At 40.7% G+C, this 24,887-nt stretch overlaps 1 protein-coding gene across 2 annotated transcripts in view; it reads left to right on the top strand.

Moving 5' to 3' along the window:
• The window catches only part of LOC105428269 (uncharacterized), a 152,330-nt gene extending 129,584 nt beyond the window's left edge, over positions 1-22,746 (top strand). For both annotated transcript variants that reach the window (XM_011640481.2, XM_011640482.2), the window contains one exon: positions 771-22,746. Coding sequence is in view for 1 of the 2 variants with exons in the window: in XM_011640482.2 (XP_011638784.2) it covers positions 771-856 (86 nt within the window). In the remaining variant the exon portion in view is untranslated. The remainder of the gene's footprint in view (positions 1-770) is intronic.
• The last annotated feature ends 2,141 nt before the right edge of the window (positions 22,747-24,887 follow it).

The following is a 24,887-nucleotide window of genomic DNA, read 5'->3' as shown; positions in this document are numbered from 1 at the left end:
TTAAACGCAAAAAAGCTCTTTGCTAAAAAAAAAAAAGAATTAAGTTTCAACGAGGACGACATACTGATACGTGCCATCATTCCGTGCAAATAGAGACCACGTAGCGCATATAAATTCTACACTGCAAAGATACTAAAAATTCGAATGCAGCGTTGAGTTTGCGGCAAAATGTTCAACTTGAAAAAGCTTTCTCTTTTTTATTGGGTCTTTTTTTTTACAATATGATGAATAATAAAAATCGTAATCCATTTTCAATGCATAGTTTTAATTTTAGATTGTTATAGGATAGCTTTAAAATCGTATTAAAAAAGCGATAATCCACTGTATTGGATAAATCTTTTTAGCTTTTTAGCTCTTTTTTTTTACAATTAGATAATATTACAAAATTACAAATTTTACTATTTTTTGACCATACGCAAGTTATATTACACAATTTATAATTTTCCTTTAGCATACGATTTTAACAAAATAGCATATATTTTTTAACATTAATATATAAACATTTTAAACAGCGGAAAGATATCAGGAAAGTTTTGAAAATATTTTTTAAAAATCGCTGGTCCATGTACGCTCTACAAATATCTGGTATGAAACCGCTATGTATTTAATTTTTATGTATTTCTATGATATCGGAAATATTCCGATTATACTTTTGTTAGTATTATTCGCGCCTTAAAAACCACTGCGCCGATAGTTAAAATTCCAGAAGCGGCGCTCGTCGTTTGACGGAGTGACGAGAAATGATGACTTCTTTCTAACATGTGTTGCAGTAACCTCAGAGAACGGAAGCGGCACGCACACGATGACGTTTGTGACAATACTCTGCCTGGGCATGCTCCATCTGCTTCTGAGATAGTCACGGCACGCCTGAGACCACGAAAGGGGAGCTCACGGGCGTCGCATGATAAATAGCACACTAGTCAGCGGGAGAAGGGGCTGGAGGAAGAGACGATGGAGGCAGAGTTTAAGGACCGCGTATGGACGGCGCAGAAACAAATAATATTATTAAACCGATAAATGACTACTTAAGTGTTTCCTCTTTTTTTTCTCTCTCTCTAGTGCATCGATTTGTGTTCTTTTTTTTTCTTCTCTCTCTCTGAACGGGTCAGGATCGTGAATTCTGCATGTTCCCTGTTTTCGTTGCCGTCGACGGCGCGGCCTTAATTTTCAGCTTAATGAACCATTTTGAGCACTGCCACGGTGATCAGAATCAAAAGGAACGCGGACGCGTTTAACATGTGATATGCCATTTATGCCGACCGCGAGATCGTCGTTTATATATTTTACAATCGCGTCTCTCTTCTCGTATAGCTCGTTACTTTGTAAGACGCGCCGATACGCACGGATTGTTTCTCGTCGTTTTGTCTTTTCGATATACGGACAGATAGGAGAGAATGGCAATGCGCGCGTTGCCCAGTCAAGGGTTAACGTGCGTCCCGGATTGAATCGTGACCGGTGGAGAGATAGATAATCGGATAAAGCATCGCCGTAGCCAAATCCGCCGTTGGGAGATCGCGTTGCGATGCGCTTTATATGACACGGAGAATCGAAACAGGGAAGCGTAGCCAATTAGTTGCGTCCGATTACCGCTCTGACGCTCAATTTGATATTTGACGAATAATGAACAAAAGGGATTTGCCCAAGAGTAGAGTGACAGCAGAAGAAGAAGGAAAGGGAATAGTACTTTGAAGTCGGTTGCACGTATACGTCTATAGGTGCTTCAACCCGCCTCTGAAAGATTTGCGATCCTTGCTGCGAGAGAAATAGTATGTATGAGAGAGAGAGAGAGAGAGAGAGAGAGTAAGATATATTCTCTTCCGCTATCACTGGCGCAAAGAGAGCTATGCCGTTAGAGATCGCACAAAGGAAGAGGCATGGATAAAGCAGTGCGAAAAGTTTTCGCATATCGAGAGAGAAAGAGAGCGTGGACTTTCCCGCGTTCCGCGAGATCGTATCTTCTCTTGTATACCCAACAACGCGCTCGATGCGAGCTCGAATATCTCCCCGTGTTCTCGCTAAGGATGAGCACAACCGTCATGCGGTTCGAGTCCATTCGTCCATTGTCCAAACAAACGCTCCCGGGCTCGATCGCGTAGGTGGATCAATGTCGCGAGTTTCGGAGCAAAGGGCTCTGAACGTGCGCGCGGAAGAAGACTGTTTCCTTTTTTTTTGTTTTTTTTTTTTTTCCTAAATTCTCGTTTTTCGCGTTCTACATACATGGAGTGCAATAACATGCTGATTACTATTGTTGCGGAAACGACGGAAGAACGCGATTGTAGACGAGGCGTGTATTTACGCCGATTGTTATTGCTCGACTGCGTATGGTTTGCTCTATAAAGGGATTCACTGCTCGATCGAGGTTCTTTAATGATACCGTGCCAAAGAGATATCTCGATCGGATCGTTCTCCTGATCGTGGCTCCTCGGTATCCTTTCAATGTTCTGTCCTCGTCGCTGCTTTAACGCTCTTCCTTCGTGAAAATGTTTAAACTGGATGACACCGTTTTACCGATCTCCGACATCCGCCGGATCCTTGTGTTAAAGCTATCTGCAGGTATATGACGTCGTCGGGCATATAATCTGGAGAAGGGTCCCGTACCGAGACCGATTTATCGGAGGAGATAAGGGAGAAACCGACGCGTCGGAAGGGCGGCACGAACGTTGCGTTTTTTTCATCCTCCCACCGCCCGCCTCCTCTTTATTAAACGATAAACCATGGATGATTCCCTGCGTCTAAGCCGGTTATATACGCGCAGCTTGTTCCTTCATCCTGAACACAGAAATCGCTCGTATTAACTCCTACCTATCCCACCCCGGAGTAGAATGTCTTCTCCTCTCTTCCTTCCGCTTTCGCTTCCTCCCCGCCGCGCGCACACCACAACATTTGGCACGCTCGCGACCGCTTACAAATCTTCGCGAAGTAATGCGTATCGGCGTGAAACTGCACGGAAGCCATCGCCGCGGAACCACGATCCTTCTTATTTCTCATTGCGAGCGGATTCGCCTGCCGAGTCCCGCCTGGTACGCTAAATCGAGCCAAATCGTAGGGATCGATGTCAGACGTGCTAATATTCCGCGCGAAAATTAATACTGTCGATATTCTTGGACGAAGTGCGCTCTTTGAAAGTTGTAGGATTAATAATTTATGACGATAATCATAGACGTTAAGTTTTAATTTGAGTAACAGAAGCAGAGTAAACACAGTTTTTATATAGGCATTTTTATTGATACTTTGTTTTTAAATGTTTAATTTTAAATTGATATAGGACCCGAAGAAATTTGTGAAATGAATGCGTAAAATGCGTTAATGGGTAATTTTATTTGCGAGATTCGTGTATAAAATATGACGTAGACAGGATAATTTTTTTGAGAATATTTTATCTTTTGCGCCAAAAATCCGTTTTTGTAAATGGATAGATGAAATAAAAGCTCGATTTACTATTGATAGTTTGCCAATCCCCAAAGAAGTTACAACGTTTCCAATATGAAGTTAAAGTTATCTCAACATAACTTAAGATAGAAATAAGATAAATAGAAAGAAATATTTTTGTTAAGTTAGATTTTAATTCTCTAGATATCTTAATTTTAAGATCTTTTACAAGTTATCTACATTATTGTTTTTGGGCATTATATTTTAGTTTAATGTAAATACTTGCTTTTATCAAACATAATAAATTGTTGCGTGAACTATTGTCTTTCTATTAACAAGTTGGAAACAATACCTTATATATTTTTATTCTTTTATATATTATCGATTATTTTTTAACATAAATTTATAACTATCTTTTTTCACAATCTACAGGATTAAAATATAAACGCAGTCTTGCACGTCTTGCGAACGAATATAAATATAAATTAACAAATATTTTATTTAACACAGTATAAAATTTGGCAGAGATGAAAGACATTTGCACTGTAAATTTGTCTTCGCAAATAAAAAGATAAGACCAGATTACAAATAATTCATCAGCATTATTAAAAATGGCATAGTTTTCTTCAAGATTTCTTCAAGATAAAATTAATTTTATTTTGTTATTAATTCAACAATAAATTAATTCATAATCTGAATACAGGAAATACGAAAAATATCTTAGAGAGTCTTATGAAAAAATTCTAAAGATCATCACAATATTTTAAAAACGTTTAAAAAAATATCTTTGAGACATATATATTTTTTTAATGAAACACTGGAACTTTATTTGCTCACATTTCTTCACAATACTATCTCCAAGCACTACTTATTTATAAAAACTTTAAATATTTGCTTTTCAACGTTGTGCTCTTTTAATTACTTGAATACACTTGCTTTTATCAAATGTAATGTACAATATACCGCTGCCATAAACAATCGCGGTCTTATTTGCAGCGCGTTGAAAACAGTACCTCGCTAAATGCAGACGTTTTCATTCCCCTGGCAATTGCGCTCGCGCAATCAGATCGAAGAATTTCCACGAGCGCGCATAAATATATCCGCTTGTCGGTGCTCACCCCGCCGACCTCTCGCCTCCTCGGCATCGCGGGGGTGCGATGGGGCGATACCACGCGCGCGCGCGCGCGCGCGCGCGCCTGCCTCCTAAAATTCATTGCCCGAGCACGCCGAGTCTATAGACGAAGCCCACAATTAACCCGAATCGAGATCTCTTCGCTCTTCTCTCTCCGATTGTAGGCGAAGTCTTAGAAGGAGTACGGGCGCGAGTCCGTGCGAGAGCTCGAAGTTTGCATGGCGAATACTGCACAAGCAGATACATACAACCACCCTTCGTGAGATACCCTCCGTGCACACCACACCGGGGGAAGCTCTGGGAAACCCGGGTGTTTGTGTATCCTCCTCGGTCGTGTGTAGTGCCGGCCGCGCACGTGTTACGGCGCTGTTTGTATGTGCGCTACGTGGCGGCGGTTACGCGCGGCGACGTCCGCTGATGTACGCGTGCACGTCTGTACACCTCATCGAGGACAAGTTCCTTCCTCACACAGACGCGACAAAGGAAACGACGTTTCAGCTAACTGAAACGTCGTCGCCGTAACAATCACCATCGTCGACTAAACTATCCTCCTCGTAGAATTCACCCCCCCCTCCCGACCCCCGTCTTCGTTTCTCCGTCTCGTCTCATCTCCCGTTTCGCTTTGCTTCTCTATTTGTCCCCTTTCCCCGCGGATCCCTTCACCGCGTGGGTCGCGCAAGCTTCGCTTCTGTCTGTGTTCGTTGAACTGATGTTGAGAGCCGGAGAGCTCTGCGGTGGCACCGTCGAACCTGTGTCGGCGCGGCTGACTGCTGCGGTACTCGTGGTGCTATTCGCCGGCGTAGCGCGACTCTGGGGTTGCCGTGGCTGATTAAAAATAAACTTTGTTTCGTCGCTCGCTGATATCCCACCCTTAGCCCCGTCTTGCCTTGCTGGCTGCCTGGCTGACGGCTGTTGTACAACCGCTGTATACATGATCGCTGTCATTGCTGACGAAGACTCTCCTCGCCTACTTCGCCTCGCACACCTGGAAGCAACAACGCGATCGTCATAACTCGACACTCTCTCTCACCCGCTCGTTATTAATATTGCGACGGCGTACTTCCTCATCTTCCCAAATTAGATATTTGCGCAACGACGGATGCCTTTCCGGGCTGTCATATTGATATACGCGATATGGATAAACCGTTGAAGAACGCTCGTTCAACGAAATCTCAAACCGATCGATTTGCGTATATCGCTTTGATGAAAACATCCTTTGATTCTTCTTAGAAACTTCGATATTCGAACAATGCCATTAGTTTCCATTCACCATGAATCTTTAATTGTATTACGAAACGGGAACTACAATTGATCTTCCCGTCCGGTTGCCATCAATAGCGTTAAAGGCAAAATGAATTAATTTGATGCATGACTCAATCGTACAGTATGTTAATTCTATTAACGTATGATAATATATAAATATGAAGGAAATTGCATGCCTTTAGTAGAAATGGGAACAAGAAAAGCAAAAGTTCATCCTATGTTTCTCATGAATAATCTTTCGCTTTACAAAGCATCTTTTCTCATCGATGTGATAATAAGTATTCATAACGTAGCGATATAGACGTATATAAAATTATAATTTACAATTCGCGTATACGTATACGTAATATATTTATTATTTTCGCGCTACATATTACGAAATAAGAAAAGAGATATTTTATTATATCAAAATGAATTTGTTCTCACAAACAATGCATATTTTTTTTTTTTATTCACATTTTTATTCACTTACAACTTTTTTAATAAAAGCATTCATATTATTTCATTCCCATTATTTTAGTCTCAATATTTATTTTTTGATATTTTTAGAGCATTATTTTTTGTTAACAATATTATCATACTTAAAAAGAAAATTATTAAAAGAATATCTTCAAAGAATTTTAATACTGAATTTAAACTTGAATGTTGTAGCTTTTTAATTAAATTTTTAAATTAATATACTATTAGAAAAGTTTAGTTATTTCTGCTTTTAAATGCGTTTTAAATTATTATTTATTTTTTATTAAACCAGTTTTTGATATTAGTATTATAAAATAATTGTCAAAGAGAAATAGAATAAAGTAAAAAGTTTTATTCTAATAAAATAGAGAAAATTCACAATAGAAAATTCACGCAGAAAATTCACAATAGAAAAAAGATATAACAATTATTGTTTTTTTTTTTTTGCGATCGTGTGTGCCTTTTAATTCACAAAGCAAAAAGAAACGATAGGTGAAGTATATTTTCATCAATAACTGGACGCGACGTGCCATTAATACGTGTAATACGCTTGTTTAAGGCAACAAATAGCCTTCGTTTATCGAGAATCCATTTTTCAAAACTTTCGCGATCCCCCGCAATAACCAGGAAACAATTTATAAGCCGTTTTCGTGCGCTTTAGCGGACATTTTCGCGCGGCCTCGGATGACAATACGGGTGTCTATTCAACAGTAGGGGCGCGCATTATCTTTGATAAAATACGGTATTAGGTATAACACAGGAACGGCCCGGAATTGGGTCACGCGCGCGATCTTCAGCGTTGGTACCGATTTACTAAGGCAGAGTAATGGAGCCGGGGTGCTTTATGCCCTCTTTACGTCGCTTACGATCCGCTTCAGAACGACCCTGCAGATACTTCCCGCACAACGATTCTCCCACCAGCGCGTTCCCGCGTTCCCGCGGATTGATACTACGGAAAGCAAATGTTTGCCCATATCTAGGAGAAGAAGTCGACCTGAGAAACCTTACCTTAGTTGAAACGCGGTACTTCATACGGTTTAACGAGAAACTCCATTCGCAGCTGCAGAGAGACGCGTTTACGCGCTACGTGTCTCACGGTTTCTCCATTTTAGCCGAGCAAGTTCAATCAGATTTGAAGTTGAGAAATGTACTTCAAATACGCGCAATGTACGAATCAAATGTGTGTTGCTACGAGAAATGATAAGGAAGAAATATCAAAAGTCAAAAGCGAATGGCTCCATCGGGTGCATAGCTACGTATTTTTATTTATTCAACTCAATGGTATAATTTTGATGCTTTTTTTTATGGGATTGACTAATGAATAATACTTTGAAATTTGATAATTATAATTTTACATTTGTATTTATTGTTATTTTAATTGAATATTACACGGAGAAACCACTAACCATTTAACGAGATAATATTTAGTATTGTATTTGATGTTAAGAGCTGTGAGAGTTGGCAATGTATGACGTCTTAGTAGTTTGAATAGGACTTAATACCATGATATGCGAGAATAGCTCTTGGGTTGTTGTTACAATAGACTCTACTTACTATACGGACAGTACACGTGGAAGCTATTGTCGTTAGAGACTGCTTGCTTATAAAGTCTTCCGTTTAAACGCATAGGATAGTCTACTAAATTGCATTATTCAATTTTTAATTCTTTATACAGATCAATAATGAAAATAGAAAATTTAAAGAGAATAATGATTTATCAAAGAAATATATACTTACTTAAATATGAATGTTAACCTAATTTAAAATATTTATCTCTAAAATTTTAAACAATTTACATAAAAAAATATGTTAGAAACGCGCATTAAAAAGATACTTACAATTTCGGAGTGTTAAGAATACATATATTTTGTATTTTAAATTTTATTAAACTTTAGTAACTATATTTATAATATTTTTCATAACATTTTTAATAATATTTATAAAGTACATAAGCTAACATTTGTTACGTGTCTTTCCTTGCAAAAAAAAAGAAACTTTAAATAGCATATCTGATCAAAACATACTATAGAAAGTAACCTACATATTTTCTTGTAACGGTGTTATTAAAGTGTCCCGTAAATCAACCCTTACATCACCTGTCGCATATTAATTGTCGTCACGTTTACATGTAATATGCAATTTTACCTAACCACTATTGTAAACTGGGATGTAATGGAATTTGAATATTTCCCTGCATAATATTTTTGCCTTACTTCGCAGCGATTATTTTTTCAAATAAGGTATGTGTTATACTTTTTTTTTTTATGAGAATACAGCTGCGTGCAAAGAATAGGATATCTCGATCTTAAAAATTTCTATTATTTTCGGAGAGTTGCTATCGCAATTTCACCTAGCTCTGAAAACCGCCCCGATATTAAATTGTCTAGAAAGCAAACGTGCCAATGCTTACGCGAGCGCGCAACTCGAGATGGAACCATCGCACGATCTTTTTCTTTCTCGCCGTTAAATGATACGAACGTAAGTGGCGCTCAATAAAAATTGACTCGTCCCAACATTATCGCTGATATCGTCAAATTGATTCGCTCCGAAATTATCCCCGGGCGCGCTCAAACGCCGCAGTTTAAAGCGCCGTCTCTGATCCACGTAGAAAATGGCGTGGAACGTTTTCGTGATCCCGTTCTTTTCGTGATCGTAAATCGGAGTGCGCGTTTCAACATGATCGCGCACCGAGAGGCACGTAGCCACGTCCCGATAACGAAATAGCAAAGTCGAACGAGCTGGCAGCTGCAGGACGGCGACCCGACACGCTTGGGCTAAGTACCTGCCTATGGAAATTTAACACGGCACTTTGCCGGCGTGTTACATTTGTAATTCATCGGGTCGCCGCGTGTTACAGACAGCTTCGACATACACGCTGTTTAATGGAATGAATTGATATTGATTGCAAAATAGACGATCCTCGAGGCGGGAATTCGAATTATAATTCCTACCGTCATGATATATGAACCATTACGATCGCAGGTGTTCGGGCCAGAATTATCATTGTTGTTCCCGTGTTCATTATGTTTATCCGGGATGTTTCAGTGATGATTACTAATTGCATTTGTGATGTTCTAATTTTCGCGGTGATGTTTCCTACGATTATCGTTCCCGCATACGGAGGAATTTCAATTAGGCTACAGTAAATGGAACTATCGAACGAAAAGGATATTATATTAAAGATATTGCTCAAATGTTTTTCGAAGACGTGAAAAAAATTAATAATGATATATGTATGTAAATTACATCTGATTTTTGCATTTTAAATCAGATTATCAACAGAAACAAGACAGAAATTAAATATACAGACACATAAAAAACCTTTTTTAATGGCGATTTATGTATGCTATTTTTTTCTCGTTTTCCCCTTTCGTATATATTCCTTTCGTAGATATCTCCATTCTTCATCGTATCATCTTTCGCGGCTGCTTTCATCCTTCCTTTCTCGTTTTTCCCACACTATCCCCTCTTTATTCATAATTGTTCGGTGTACCGAATGTGTGCTGTTCTCATGCACGCTTGCACACGCTCGCGTTCACATTCCGCGCACACGTCCCGCATTCATGTCGCGCGCGCGCGCGCGCGGGAGAGGGAAGAAACGTAATAAGTCTTCCTCCGGGACCTCTATGTAAATTTGCACATGCTTGTAGATACCCGTCGACCATCCATACGCTCCCACCCGCGCGATTGTGCGCGTCCACTTTTCCCCTGACAAATTCCGAAAGATCTCTCCTCAGTGCCGTGCCGTACGGACACGAACCGCACATTGCACGTACGTGGCATTCCGAAAGTTTACCTCCCTCCCCCTCCCCCACGCTCGAGGGGTAAAAATCTCCGCTCCGGTGCTCATTCAGTGGTCTCCATCGGCCGGGCCGATCTCCACGATTTTCGGGGCACGTACAACATACATACGCGGAGCGAGAACTCGTCGACCGACCTATATCTCCCAGAGGTATCGGATGGCGCTCGTCCGTAATTGAAACGAATCTCCGCTAGTTAGACCGCTAGAAGGCGGCGCTTGAAACGTCGAAAAAACCTGGGCCGCACTCGAATTTACGAGCGAACTTAACACTCTCCCGTCTGGGCACCGTTCAGGGTGCTTATCGCTCGTCGTCCGGACGCTTTAGCGAAACTCGCCCATTTATACCGAGAACGACCTTAACTTGTAACTATTAACGTTGCTACTTTGCGGTTACTATCATCTAATGAACACTGAAGATCGCCGCTCTCGCGTTCTATTACTTGCTCTGATCGTTAGTTCCATCTGCAATTCCCTGTAAATTATAATTGAAAACTAACCAGTATATATCCTTCGGATACCTTATGGTATTTCGTAACTTTCCGCTTTCCATAACGGTAGCTAGAGAAACTTTGTTGCATCATTAAGATATTTCGACACGTCGAACTTGTGCTAGTGTATTTATCATTGATTTGTAAGCAAGGATTTTGCCGTTCAAAAATATAGTTCTATTTATTTGCAAAATGAAATTGACAAAGTTTCATATAGAATATTATTCAAATCGTTACGTACGAATCATTAAAAGATATTTTTGCATATTACTTGAATTCAAATTATTTTAATTCTTTCGAATATTTGTACTATCTGTATTAATTGCGCAAAAAAAATTTATTTTATTTTATTAAAGCGAGATAAACGTACAGAGTTTCAATCGAATCACTAATGACTATACGTATAAAAATTTAACCAGACATAAAACTCAAAATTAAAAAATTTATATAAAATCGACAAAAAAGATATTTTAGAATGCGATAAAAGTTGATTAAAAATTCCATCTATAATTTAAAAAAATGTACCTACTATTTTATTGCGATAAAAAAAATGCCCTAGCCTTGTAAAGAGCATGTGATATGCGATCGACCAGCCACTTAGGATTACAGCATGACGATTAAATTAGTCGTAATTAGACGTGCCTGCCATTTTCAGGTCAACATCTGTTATAGACCTGATTAAACAGAAAGATGCCCACTAAGCTTATCTTCAGAGGCTTCATGCTCGTGCAATTAGCAACGGGAATCTCATTGCGATGTCATAATTAACGTTGATTCTGGCTTACATAATACGATTCTCCGGCTTAGATCCGAAATGCAACAGACGCATTAATACTGTACACAGTCAGGCTGCATTAAATAGGCGCTAGATGATCATTCTATTTCTCCGCTAATTAACAGGATCTGATGGAGCCGATTACGCAATGTTCAACACGCAATCTGGCGGCTAGGTAGTAGTCTATCGACGTTAAGCTGGCTTAAATGATTGAAATTAAGGAACATAGGAAGAATCGTAAGATCGGATTTTCATCATAGATGAATCAAGCGCGATGTTGAGCAACATGTTCCCGACATTACGATACGTTGGTTTAATTATGTCGATTTTAGCGTAACGTCATTGCCACACAATCGCTTGCACCGAAACAGATTATCAGCAACAAGAGATCGATGAATTGAACGAAGTCATTTTCTCTGCTCTTTCCCAATCTGCCAAATTTATTTGTAAGATTAAGTATAATACGTAAGCTAGATAAATGTAATGTAAAGTAGATTAGTAACTAAACGTAAAAGCAATGGTAAAACTTGGAGATTTTTTATCTCAATTGTAATTTATCCTAATCGGACGGATTCATTGTATTCAGATTTTTTTATATATAATTTTACAATAATTTTAAATAATTTCTTTTTATAGGTTAACAGACAAGTTGCGCCGTATAAAAAGATAGATATTATACAACTAAATATACAATGTTACGAAAATTGTGCACTTATTATTAAAATATAGAAATAGAAATTAATTTTTTCTAGGAACATGGAGATTTTATAATGCCTATCATTTTTCATTATTATTTTTGTACTAAAAACATATTCCCATCAATCAAAATTATATACGTTACTTATAGTTGATAATATAATTTATCAGAAGTATTTTCTTTGAATATTTCAAATGTAACTGTATGATGTATATAATAATTTTAGCACAGCTTGCTTGATAATTTCGTTCTAACATGTTACTGTATTAAAACCTAATGATTCAAAACTTCTGCAAGCGCGAAAGTCCTTTAAATTTTAGTGTATGCCTTCAAGCCAGGAGTAATAACTCAGTTTTGAATCTACCATGCGAATAAGATGAGAAGTAAGTTTGTAACTTTGGTACAACATTGCCTGTAGGATCTTACGGAGATGCTAAATTTAACATAAAATTAAATTGACAAATGTATCGAACAAATACGTATACATATTTATATATTATACACATTTATATATTAATCACGTGGTAATTCAACATTTCAAAAATATGTATAATTGTTATTCTGAATTAAAAAAAATAAGCACTCGTAAAGATACGAAACTCATTAAGTTTCATTAATTTTCAGTATGCTCTGACATAAGCACAATCAATACAGTCGAATTATTGGGAAGCAAATTGAAGAAGATATACACGTGTAACTTCACTTAGCGGGCGGGAGAAAATGTCGATAAAGCTTAAGCTATCGGTACATCTTGAGCATGCCAATCTCCCGGTTGCGACTGGAAAATTAGAAAACCTTTGCGATAGAGAGAAAGAAGCTAAGATCCCTCTCGATCTTTCGAAATTTCAGTTAGCCGCAGTGCCTCGCGCAAGTGATAGCCGGCGAAGCCGCACCGTATCCTAAATTGATTCCATTTCGACCTCCAGTATCTTATATCCGCAATCGATTTGGCGATAGTGAGATTCGCGAAATCACGTAATTCCGCAAGAAGAGCCTCCCTGGGTGTGCGACAGGCGATCCGATACTCCTGACTCCGCCGATGCAGGCGCTCGTGTCGCACACATTCGTCGCACGTGTACACACGGCACACCCGCACACACCCTCACGACGACCACCCCGACGATCGACACATCCCGCAGTGCGCGCGGAGGGTAGAGAGAGCCGAAGTCGCTCTTCACCCTCGATTCGGGATCGTAACGATCGTATTTCGGCGACGGCGCGGGTCGGGGGAAAGGGGCGATGGCATCGTGGTGGTGAGGATATATCGTCGCTACAACGAGCTTCGATCACCTCGAGAGCTTTCCTCAATGGCCTCCGACCGACGCCACGCTTCGCCGGCAGAGCACGGCATAAATCGCGGTATCCCCCATCTCCTCCTCTTCCTCCTCCTCCTTCTTGCTTTCACATCTCCAAGCCTTGGAGCGAAAACACGCGACGAAGTATCTCGTCGCCGTGACGTTATTCCGTCCTAGCCATCCAGAGGGAGATCCTACTCGCAGTCACACTCCGCTCGCAGCGGTTCCCCGGTATCTTCTTCAGGTGGCTTTGATTCTCGCACATTGAGAACGAAATGATCGGGAGGAGAAGAAGAGAGAGAAAGAGAACGAAGAAGAGGGCCTTAGGAGGCTTCGTCGTTACATCGAGCATGAACTGCGCTTTAATTAACCGTGGATCAAAGCAGCGCTTAATGGAAGCGGACGATACCTGAGTGTAGGACAGACCCCGAGGAAAAAAAGAATCAAAAGCAAACTCGTCGGGGAATCAGAGGAAATCGTGTCGTTTGAAAAACTCGTACGGACGCGTATGACTTTTCGGCCGAATGACTTTCGCATCCGTCAAGAAGCCGCGTGTTTACGCATGAGTTTGCGATCTCGAGCGGATGAGCGACCGTGAAAAAAAAAGAAGAAAAATATATGTACGTCGTAACGCATATCGCGCCTGTGTGTATGCGTGTGTATGTGTGTGTGTGTGTGTGGGGGGGGGGGGTGTATGTATGTATGTATGCAGGTGAAGCGGCCGGCTTTACATTCGTATGTGGCGACGTGTGATTTGATGAGATCAAACAAACTCGCGCGGCTGCGCAAATCCGATTGAGATTGTTTACTCGTTATAAATCATCGAGGATTCTTCATTGATACGTAACAGAACGTGTAATATACATCGATGGTTTTGGATGGTTTTGATTTTTTTAGTGATTTATCTATTTATGTTTTAACGCTATCCGTGCATTCGTTTTGTTTTTGAGCAAATAACTGAGAAATAATCGCACATCCTTCAAAGTTGATTATGAAAAAATTTTAATAACATTATAATGTATGTACAAATCAAAAGTTAATTAAATTAAATAATAAACCTATGCGCGACATTAATAATTATTAATAATTTTCTATTTTTACATCACAATTAAACAAAGACGATGGATGATGATTGGAGTTAACTAATGATGATGAGACTAATTTTTTTACTATGTTCTTTGTTTAATATTTTAAAAATATTTTTTTTACATACAGTTTCTCAGAATATCAAATATTCTTACGGAATTCTAATAATATCACAAGTGAATTCAACGAATATCGAGAAACCTCATGAAAATGTCATTCGCCTGCACATGTGCCGCATGATTGACCGTAACTCTATTTTATCCCATAACGCGAGAAGAATCATCCATCGAATTCTCCACCGAATACGGTCGTAGAGCCACTCACGTTCTCTATACTTTGGGAACCGGTCGTCATTTTATACTAGGACTAGAATTGTTTTTCACCGACCGTAAAACGGGACGAGAGCGGGACGTAGCGCCGCGCGAGGATCGTAAGATTCTTTCGTTTTGTCGAATCAAACCCTTCTTCCCGGCCGTCGACTGTCTCCGCTAGCACTTATTACTCGCATATTTCTTTCGCGATTTAGATTGGACTTCACTGTGTAAATCAGGTTTCGATGAAAAGTGACGTTTGACAAAAGATCCTCTCGACTTGAGGGGAATCTCTCGCGGCGAACGCGTAACTAAAAACGCCAATGAAACCAGTCTAGGAACAAAAACGATGTTGCGGCGGAACAGTAGATAGATCGGCTGGAGTTGTGCAGCGCGCGGTATATCGAGATATTCGTACGCTCGTTTATCACCATCGAAAGCTATTTTATCTTTATGATACGTTAAGCGACTACCGACGCCGCGTTACAGAAGAAACTTTAACCTCCCCCGCCCCCCTCTTTCCTCTTTGCCGCCCACGGCCGCGCAATGATCGAAAAGGAATAGATTTATGCCGGATATAGCGCGAGTACCCGTTAACGCGAGGAAATACGATTCGATATACTCGCTCGTATATTCCCCGCGATATCCATTTCGCGTCTCAAACAGCGCGGCATTATTTATGAAAAGCGCGCGTCGCGCGTCGTAATGTTTATCGCTCCTTTCTTCTTTTCTTTTTTTTTTCTTTCACGTCTGAAGTGCATGTTTCGGGCGCGCCTTTATCCTCGGACGCCACCGCGACTTCCGATGTGAAAAATTGACCGTGGCCGCGACGTCGTCCACATCCGTCTTCCTTATGCTCTTTCCAGCGTAGAGAACATTAAAAGTCGCGCAAACGCGCCCTGTCCTGTATGCTGTCATTCCCTGTGCATTTCTCAGCGTTAACCCGCGGGTTTACGTTGCCCGTAGTCATTCATCTGTTTACTATCATCCATTTCTTCATGAAGCTCTCTCGCCAGTTTCGTCAGTCTCGTCATTTCCATAACGCGACCCGAGATCCACGATGGTGGTAGCTCGAACCTCTCGCGCTGGAAACTGGGTTATATACACGTTTCTATCATAGGTCACGCGCGCGCAGCCACGTTGTTTGCCACCGCATAGATCCGATTAACTGCGGAAGGAACGCGTCTTGGAAATTTCAGCGAGTCGTCTCGCCTACGTCCAATTCGCCCCGGTACTTTCCAGTATGCATACCTCACCCTCCACTTCGCGTCTCTTCTTCATTCTCGAAACGTTGCGCGTTACCTTTCTTTCTGATGACAGCCACCCCGGTAAAGTATTGAAAAAGTTTCACCATCCCTGATAATTTTACCGCCTGTCTTCTCTTTCTTTCTTTCTTCCTTTCGGTCGCGATCTAAGCTTTTCCGTTCTCCTAGGAAATATCGAGCCACCGAGTCCAACCTGCTCGGTCTCCAGATTGGTTTGTTAGTTGGTTGGCGCATAAAGCGCAAGCTATCGTCGGCAGATTGGAAATAATTGGAATAAAGTGATTCTCGGAATAATGGCGGTCTTGTGCGACTGAGCCACCTTCCACTTAATCATCCCCTGGCCTCCGTAACAGATATAGCGACAGACGACGGAGGGGAATGCCAGTACGTTACGGAATCACATTGTGTAGCATCCAGGTCAACAAAATATACTCTTCCCCGGTCGTACGGCATAATGGAACATCGAATAAGTAGGTGCACGCAGCATCGTGGGGTGACGCGGCGACGTCAGCGGCGAGGGCGTAGACTACAACCGGGATTTTATTTTGCAACGTCATTCGTCATGGATTATACACCCGAGTCTCGTTTCGCCCGGCGACTCTATTCCGCCCCGCCGCCATCGCCAACGCCATCGCCATCGCCATCGCCATCGCCACCACCGCCACCGCCACCACCGTCGCCGCTACACTTCCTCGTCATCTATCCCGGCGCGCCGGCTTCTGGATTAAGTGCTATATCCGCGAGGAACCGCCTGGTTATTATTAATGCGGCAAATTACTCAGCGAATTCCCTCGCATATCTCGTTTCCCTTTGGGTTCCATCTCCCAGGTTCTCGTGCGGCTCTCGCCTCCCTCGTACTTGCTCGCCGAATGAATTTACAACGTTTCGAGAAAGGGTGTGAGAGAGAGAGAGAGAGAGAGAGGAGGAGAGGGAGGGAGAAAGAGACAAATAGAGAAACAGAGAAAGAGATAAAAGGAAGAGGCGGTTAAGGAGACGATCGGTCCTGGAACGAAGACGTTCGTGAGAGGCGTTTCCGCTTTACCGCCCGTCTCGCATAGCTCCCGCTACTCTATAGACTGCGAGCCGTCTCTCGCGCCGTTCCCCATCGCTCAAACGATGACAAGTGATGCTGACTGATGTTCGCCGTATAAGCGCGTGCCCATCCACCGCCGCCGCCACCACCACTACCAATCTTCATCTACCATCCGCAGAATCGCTCCATCCTCTACGGGGCGAGCGAGCGAGCCAGCGAGCGCGTTCGCGCGAAGCGCTCATAATAGAGCGTGATGGAAAAAGGTGACGGCTACACCCAGCCGCCGGAGTCTGTTGCGGCGCCGTTTCCGAAACGGAGACAGACCAGAGAGAGAGAGAGAGACATTATTAATTTCAGAACGGGGTGGAAAGAGCCGCGCTCGCGCGCTCGCGAGACAAGTACGGATAACGACGGTGACTTAAATGCGCAATGGAAAACAGCGCGCCACGAATGACACATGAAAATAAGAGCGACGAGCGGCATTTTTAGCCGTGCACGATCACCGCGCGCAGTATCCGAGTAAACAAACTGATGTTTTATGCAGCGTGTCGCGGGCACGTTGCATTCTATCGCGAGGTGTGACAGATCTGTCCCGTATCCGCGGATCTAACGATATAAAGAACTCCCGTCGCGTGTCTGAGCGAACGAAAAAAGCCAACGGAACGAATGTTTGCCGGATCGTTTAGAATTTATACGTGAAATATTATTGTACCTTTTATTTTACATCCTTAGATGAAAATTGCAACATTTCTCGGAGAAGTGTCTTTGTCGGTCTAATAATCCGCGAGCCCTCCGCGAAAAATCTCACATGTAACATTTTCTTTTATGTAATAAATTAGACCTCGGTGAGATATCTACGGTAATCTACGGAGAATAATGGAGATAGTGGCAAACGAGCTCACGTATTTAGGCATTTACTTTTTACGCGGTGCTCTCGCGAGAGACAAGATAAGGAAAATTTTCTTCTGATTTAAAACTTGGAAGCAATCTCGGAAAGTGCAATTTCTTCGGAAGGAATTGCAGCTATTAGCGGAGGAACTTGTACAAAAGTTCTGCCGTTTAGATTTAATTCCCGCTAGCAGTATATCGCATTTATCGGCGGTAACTGCGCAACTTTTAACTCGTCTCGCTCATACGAAATTGACGAAGAGCGCTGAGCTGACCGGTGGCTGCACCGTGCTGGTGACGTAAATCAGTGCGACAACAGTATTTTTTTCGCGTGTAAGAATGTCGGTAAACGGGTGTAGCATAAAAATGCGTGAGAGAGAGAGAGAGAGAGAGAGGGGGAAGGAAGCAGAGAGGGAGAGAGAGAGAGAGAGAGAGAGAGAGAGAGAGAGAGAGAGAGAGAGAGAGAGAGAGAGAGAGAGAGAGAGAGAGAGAGAGAGAGAGAGAGAGAGAGAGAGAGAGAGAGCAAAAATACAGCTCGCCAGTTGTGGATCGCATTTTAAATATAACGAGGCCACAGAGGCGAACTGGATTTGGTCAACATTGAATCATTTTATCGCTAAAATTTTGCAGTGTCACAACATGGATAATGTTAAGCGACCCTTGTTTTATCCATCGCGAGCGCGTTATTTTACGAGACGCCGAACGCGATTACACGAAGCATCGGATAACCGTAAAGTATCGTTAGCTGCTCTTGTATAATGTTTCCGTTCGCTCTAAATTAGCTATTTATACGGTAGGATCTATCCCCTTGCACGATTACTTTTTTATGAACGTTGGATACATTTGCCACGATATAGACAATATTTGTTCAGCGATTATGTTCAGTCAGCGTACGATCTCGTTTCACCGGACATTAACCATTTCAGGCTGGTTGCCGATACGAAATTTGCATGCACATCTTTATGCGCAATTCGCTCCTCTGTTTTTCACCGACTTCATTTATTATACTCTCATAAAGTTCGAGTGTTTTTCAATCTCGCGGGCTTCGCTATTTACATTCACATCTGGCACTGATTCTTTTTTTTTTTTTTTTATTGGAATTTTAATAATGGTTTTTTCACGTTTGTTTGATTTCCTTCGACTGATCATTTTGTGATATTATTGCAGAAACCATTGCGATTCCGCATTGCTTTCCATAAATAAAAGCACATACCAAAACGACAATTAATAGATCAACTTACCATATAGATAATTAATTGTATGAATATTTTGTACTTTCTCATTAAAAGGTACCAAAAAAAATATAAACATTTATCTAAAATATATCTTGTTTTTAAAACACATGATCTTAAATAAAATGATTGTTCTTTTAGTAATTAAAAATTTTATAATTGCAACATTTCACATTTACTAGTATTTCTCTCTCTCTCTCTCTCTCTCTCTCTCTCTATATATATATATATATATATATATATATATATATATTACATGAGAAGTAAAAATTTTATGGAATTGTAATTTTTCATGTACGCCTGGTTTGGAAACATTGTAATTAATCGAACGTATTGCAAAACGATATATTTTGTGATACCATTTGCAAAAAAGTTTGATTGCTTTTGTTTCAGTTTTATATATGTGGCAAACGATTAAAAACAGAATTCAATTTTGGTTTGCATTGCTGTCGTTACTAGGAAAAAAAAGTTATATGATTTGACAATGACACTAATATATTTCTATTTACCAACAATTTATACATCTATACTACTGGTGATAACAATACAAAAAAAAAGTTATTAATAGAATCTCCGCGTGACAGAACATGATACATCGCAAACATATTAAACATATTAAAAATATCATAACTGCAATATCATATCTGCATAAGCATAAACGCATCATGTTTTTATTAAAAAAATCGCATACTTCTGATAAAATCCAATTTAAAATAAAAATTTATTTTTTTAGGTAACGTGCTCTATATATATATATATATATATATATATATATAAAATCGTTGTTAAATAAATTATATAAATGGGACGTCACTACTTTTACGCAAATAAATATCTTCTCTCTCTCTCTCTCTCTCTCTCTCTCTCTCTCTCTCTCTCTTTGTTTTTTATTTTATTATATCTTAAAAATTCATTGCGTTCGCACTATCTATTATCTCGTTGGTCGCTTAATCAAAGAAACAAAAGAAATGAGAGCAATTAGATTGCTAATTCCATGGTAAGGTCGAAATATTAATTAGTCGATACGCTTTATGCAACCGCGGCGCGACTACGTCAGACTCGAAATATGCAGCACGCGCGAATTGAGCGCATCGATTTCATTTGATTTGTGCGCCGGCTGTGTGTCCCGCAACATTCCCGCACGGCAAGCGATATCGAGATATTCCGGGTGAAAAAAGTTGCTGAAGTAGCGTGAAGTCGCCGATGCAGCCAAACGGTAAAAATCAGACAACAGACCGTTTCCGCTGTACCGCTTTCGTCGCGATGAGGAAATTCCTTAGCCGCGTCCACCTCCGAATAGACGACATATACGAGAGACGGTACGAGACAGTACGAGGAGAAGGGAGGAGAGAGACTGGGACTGGGAGATACATCCGGCTTCCTGAGAATCCTAAGCGATTTTCCCTGGCTGCCCGATACTGCCCGTTTTCCTCGTCGCGATATCGGAATGCAATTCTCTTTGCCGGAACGCTACGTGTACGACGCGTGTAATTCGTTTCGCGGGTCGTTCATTCGCGGAGCGCATTCACGACTGATCTATATTTCCGGCGCGATATGAATTAAATCTCAGAGACTCGTTTTATTAAGCCGCACCGCTCGCTCGCTCGCAATCAGCAACCGGTAATTGATAGCACGGCGAAATTAACGGGTTAAAGTCAGGATCTCTTCGTGCCGTTACAGATACGAAAAGTGCTCGCACAAGCGGAATTCGCAATTAAGACGGAATTTATAATTTCGGGGCTCGTAGCTGCGAGAGGGCGCGACGAGAGCCTGATGATCGCAGCCTGAGTAGTGTATATATATATATATATATATATTTCGATCCTTAATCGTCGACATCAATAATTGCGCGGACGCGCGCTGATTGATCGAGCATATTTGACAACGCTGCAATTTCGCGCTGGATGCGTAAATAAATTTAACGTGTAATGAGCAACCCGCCTTCCTTCCGGTGATCCGTCATGCGAAACTGCTGGATATTGCTCCATTATCGATGTTTATTCCAACGCTTCGCACCCTCTTTGTGCTTACTCGTGCTTTTTTAATCTTCCACGTGTTAAATAGCGAGGTAATTAAAATATCGATAGAGATACGGTTCAGCAAAAATTGATGTGACCATTTATTCCGGGAAAAAAAATCTCTGCTAACAGACGATGCATATATTTTCTGGAAATGTTACGTAATTCTCTCGTTATAACTCGCGAGAGCCCGTTCTTAAAATGGCAAAAAAAGCAAAAGCGCATCTCTAGAGATCGATAACGAGTTAACGCTAATTAATCGTTAGGTTTTAACTATCAAACTATTTGGCACAGTAAATCTTTAAGGCGCAGTTAATCCAGTCATGATTCGCCCCAACATTAGTAGCTGTAGAGGAATTTGATTCGCGCAACTGGCCGACGGATCATGTCTACGGATTCGGAGGATCTGATCCCCGGGCTAGCCTTAATTGAAGGATCTGGTTCGCGGATTGTTTCAAGTCAAAATCACGCATATGAGAGTGACGTTTCGCTGAGATGTGCACTCAAGTATTCATAGGCTTAAATTACGGCTTTGTTTTCTTTTAATTTTCAGTTTGTTGGAAAATTAGCCTTTTATTTCAAAGCACGCGAATTTCCTCTCGTTTCACACTGGCGATCCGCGACGATCGCAATTTTCGCGCGTTTGGAATGTACGTCACCCCTTTAAGTTCACCGCCAGTGGAAATATCTCACGTTTCGAACATTTGCGGAAGCTTCGCGCGCTCCACCCTCATCTATGGGTATATATTTAGTTGGGATTTCAGGGCGCTTCCTAAGTCGATTATAGAGCAAAAGTATTACGTATCGCAGCGGCACGGCGCTATAATGCTCCCCGTGCTTATAGCGCCGGCGAGAAGCGCGCTTCGTGGTATCGCGCAACCGGAGCCGTTATATGCATATCCTTCGTAAATCAGCTTTGTCAGAAAGCGCGGAAAATATATCAAATTTAATACGGTCCATCACCTTTAAGCCCCCGGCGCCGGAGCGTCAGCGCGAGACGCGAGACCGCTCGAGCCGATAGTTAGGCCGGGCATTAAATACGTCCGCGTGCACACGTAATTCCGTCTCCTCCTCGTCGCTCGTATCGTATGCGAAATTACATTTCCAATAATCCCGGCGACGGCGGGCGGCGCGGCGCGTCCGATCGCAAAACACGTTCCTTCGCGCAAATCTCCCGTTGCATCTCCTCGCGTCGTTTTTCCATCCGCGCCCGCCGCCCGCCACCCTCCGCTGGCCCTCTCCTGCCCTCCCCCGCCGCTTCTTCCGCCCTTCGCCCACGTGCGCCTCTTCTTTTTTTCGCCTTTGACATGTTCTAACGCGAGCGCGTCCTCTTATGCGCTCATCCGCGCCTCTATTTCTCTTGCATACCGCGACCATGTGTCGCGATGTTAAATTCCAGGGAAATTCGAGGCAGAAGTACACCTGCTCGTATGGCGACACGATAGCCAGCTTTGCTCTCAACCTGTCCGGCCATACGCGCGTAACGCATCGCCGGTGTGCCGGCGTTACGTCGTTACATTGACATATGAGCGCTGCGCGCTAGATTAATAGTTTTTTTTTCGGATATATTCCCAAAAAGCTGGTACATATATTTTTTTCGAATTTAATCGATGCTCCTTTCAAATATACTCTCTCCTATTTATTTTTATTTTTTTTTTTTAATTTTGTCAGCGCCTTTTTTCCGTTGAAATAATAACGAGAGAGATTTCTTCCATAAAAATAAATTATCTTGACTTTAAACAGAATAAAACGTAACGCGATCGAATTTCAACATTTGAGAATTTGTAATATTTAATTTATTATAATTTTTGGCACGTATGAAACTTGCATATATACTTAACTGATAAATAAATAAAGAGAAATAGAGTATGTTATTAACATACATGAACATGTTCGGTGGTGCTTCTATCATTTATTAATATGAGTAACAATTTATACATTACATGTAGTTACATATTGTATCTCTAGGATTGGCTGTTTGTATACACACGTGAAATTTTAATTACAAAAATTAAAATAAAACATGAAGCTGTTTTCGCAGAAGAATTTAGATCAAACGAATTATTATAACTATAATGATGATTGTAACTGATCATTGTATTTTTATAATGGCTCGACATCGCACTCTCTGTATCGCAAAAATACGTAACTACCGATGCGTTATTTGGACCATGTACGTTTTATTACGCTTGCCAGCGTGTACAAAAATCACGACATGAAAAAAACAACACGGTTGTCACCAAAACGGTGAGCTTTTACGCTTTTGACGATTGTTTGGTCGGCGTCGATCGTTAAACGGATTATTTAGCATACGCATAACCATGAATCTGCGCCGCTTATGCGGCTGCGGTTGCCGATGGTAATAATAGCTACGCCCAACGCGGCCTGTCAATTACGGTAATCGATGTTTAACGTTTACAGTCGAGACAAAAGCCAAACACCATGCGGATTCCGTGCTACGGCTCGATACGCAACTATGTATACGCTAAGATACGTGGACACGCATCTGCTTCCGCCTGAGATTTCTCCGTGAGAACGTTCGCGCGTATGGTAGATTGCGCGTATTTGGATACTGTGTTATCGTATTATAGCTAGATGGGACGGCGCAAATTCGAACTGGAAGAAATACGAAGGGTACGAAGAGTGATATAGCAAATATTAAGATTTATCTGACAATTTTTTATAAATGACGCTTAGAATGAGCGTTAACGGAGATCTCGGAAATTCATATTTCAATTATTATTATTTTTGTTTCAACGTGTAAACTATATTGAGAAATGAGCCAGTCAATATTACACCCTTACAAGCCTATTTTTAAAGACTTTTCATGAACGAAGAGGCAAACATTGGCGGAAATTCATTAATTAAATACATTCCTTTTTATGAAAAATAAGTTTACGCGAGGTTGATTAAATATTCGCAAATATAATGTGCTTTTACTCAAATTTTAATTGCGTTATTAAATTTTAAAACTTTATAATGGCTTCGTTACGCTTCTCGCATGTGAAAATCATGGAATATCCATTTAGTGGCGTAGTGCTGTTAACATAACTGATAATTAATATGTCACAATTAATTGATTATCAAGGCCAGTATGCGGTATAATTAACTACTTTCATCTCATATATATAATAAGCCACGAAATATCAAAATATCTCATTTAACTTTGATATCTCTGTACCCAGGCGAACATGTCAAATAATTAAAGCGAGAATCATTATATGTGCGGTAACACGACCACTAACCGCATAAATGTTCTTTTTAGTTATATACTGAGCGACATTTATGAAAATTATTTTCACACCTTGCGTCTACAATTAAAGAGTTTTAAACCGGAGCAAAAATGGCCTCCTCGATGCATGGCGTCTGCTTATTTACCTATGGCTCCACATGGAATCGAGCTCTTGCATCAATCACTAATCGAATGACACACAGTCAAAGCTTTTTCTTGATTTTTTAAAAATTATATAATACGTGAATACCGTCTTTATTTTTTTTTTTATTACTACGAAATGATGTAGTCAAAGTACCAATAATATAAAGACATAAAAATTAAAAAAAAAAAGATTAATCATGCTACATCAAACATTGTAATATGTAATTTATAAAAACAAAGATTGGTATTATAAGTATGTTTATTTAATATACTACTATGGTATCGTAATGTTATTACGAAATTTAAATTAACTTTTAAAAAATTGCTTATTTTCTAGATAAAAATATATACTATAGATTTTCTCAACGAAATAACGATACTCGATGTATATCTTGAGC

The sequence above is a fragment of the Pogonomyrmex barbatus genome, unplaced genomic scaffold (assembly GCF_055798465.1).
Source record: "Pogonomyrmex barbatus isolate J1 unplaced genomic scaffold, ASM5579846v1 scaffold12, whole genome shotgun sequence".
NCBI classification, from domain to species: Eukaryota; Metazoa; Arthropoda; class Insecta; order Hymenoptera; family Formicidae; genus Pogonomyrmex; species Pogonomyrmex barbatus.
This window is presented reverse-complemented; position numbering and strand designations above follow the sequence as displayed.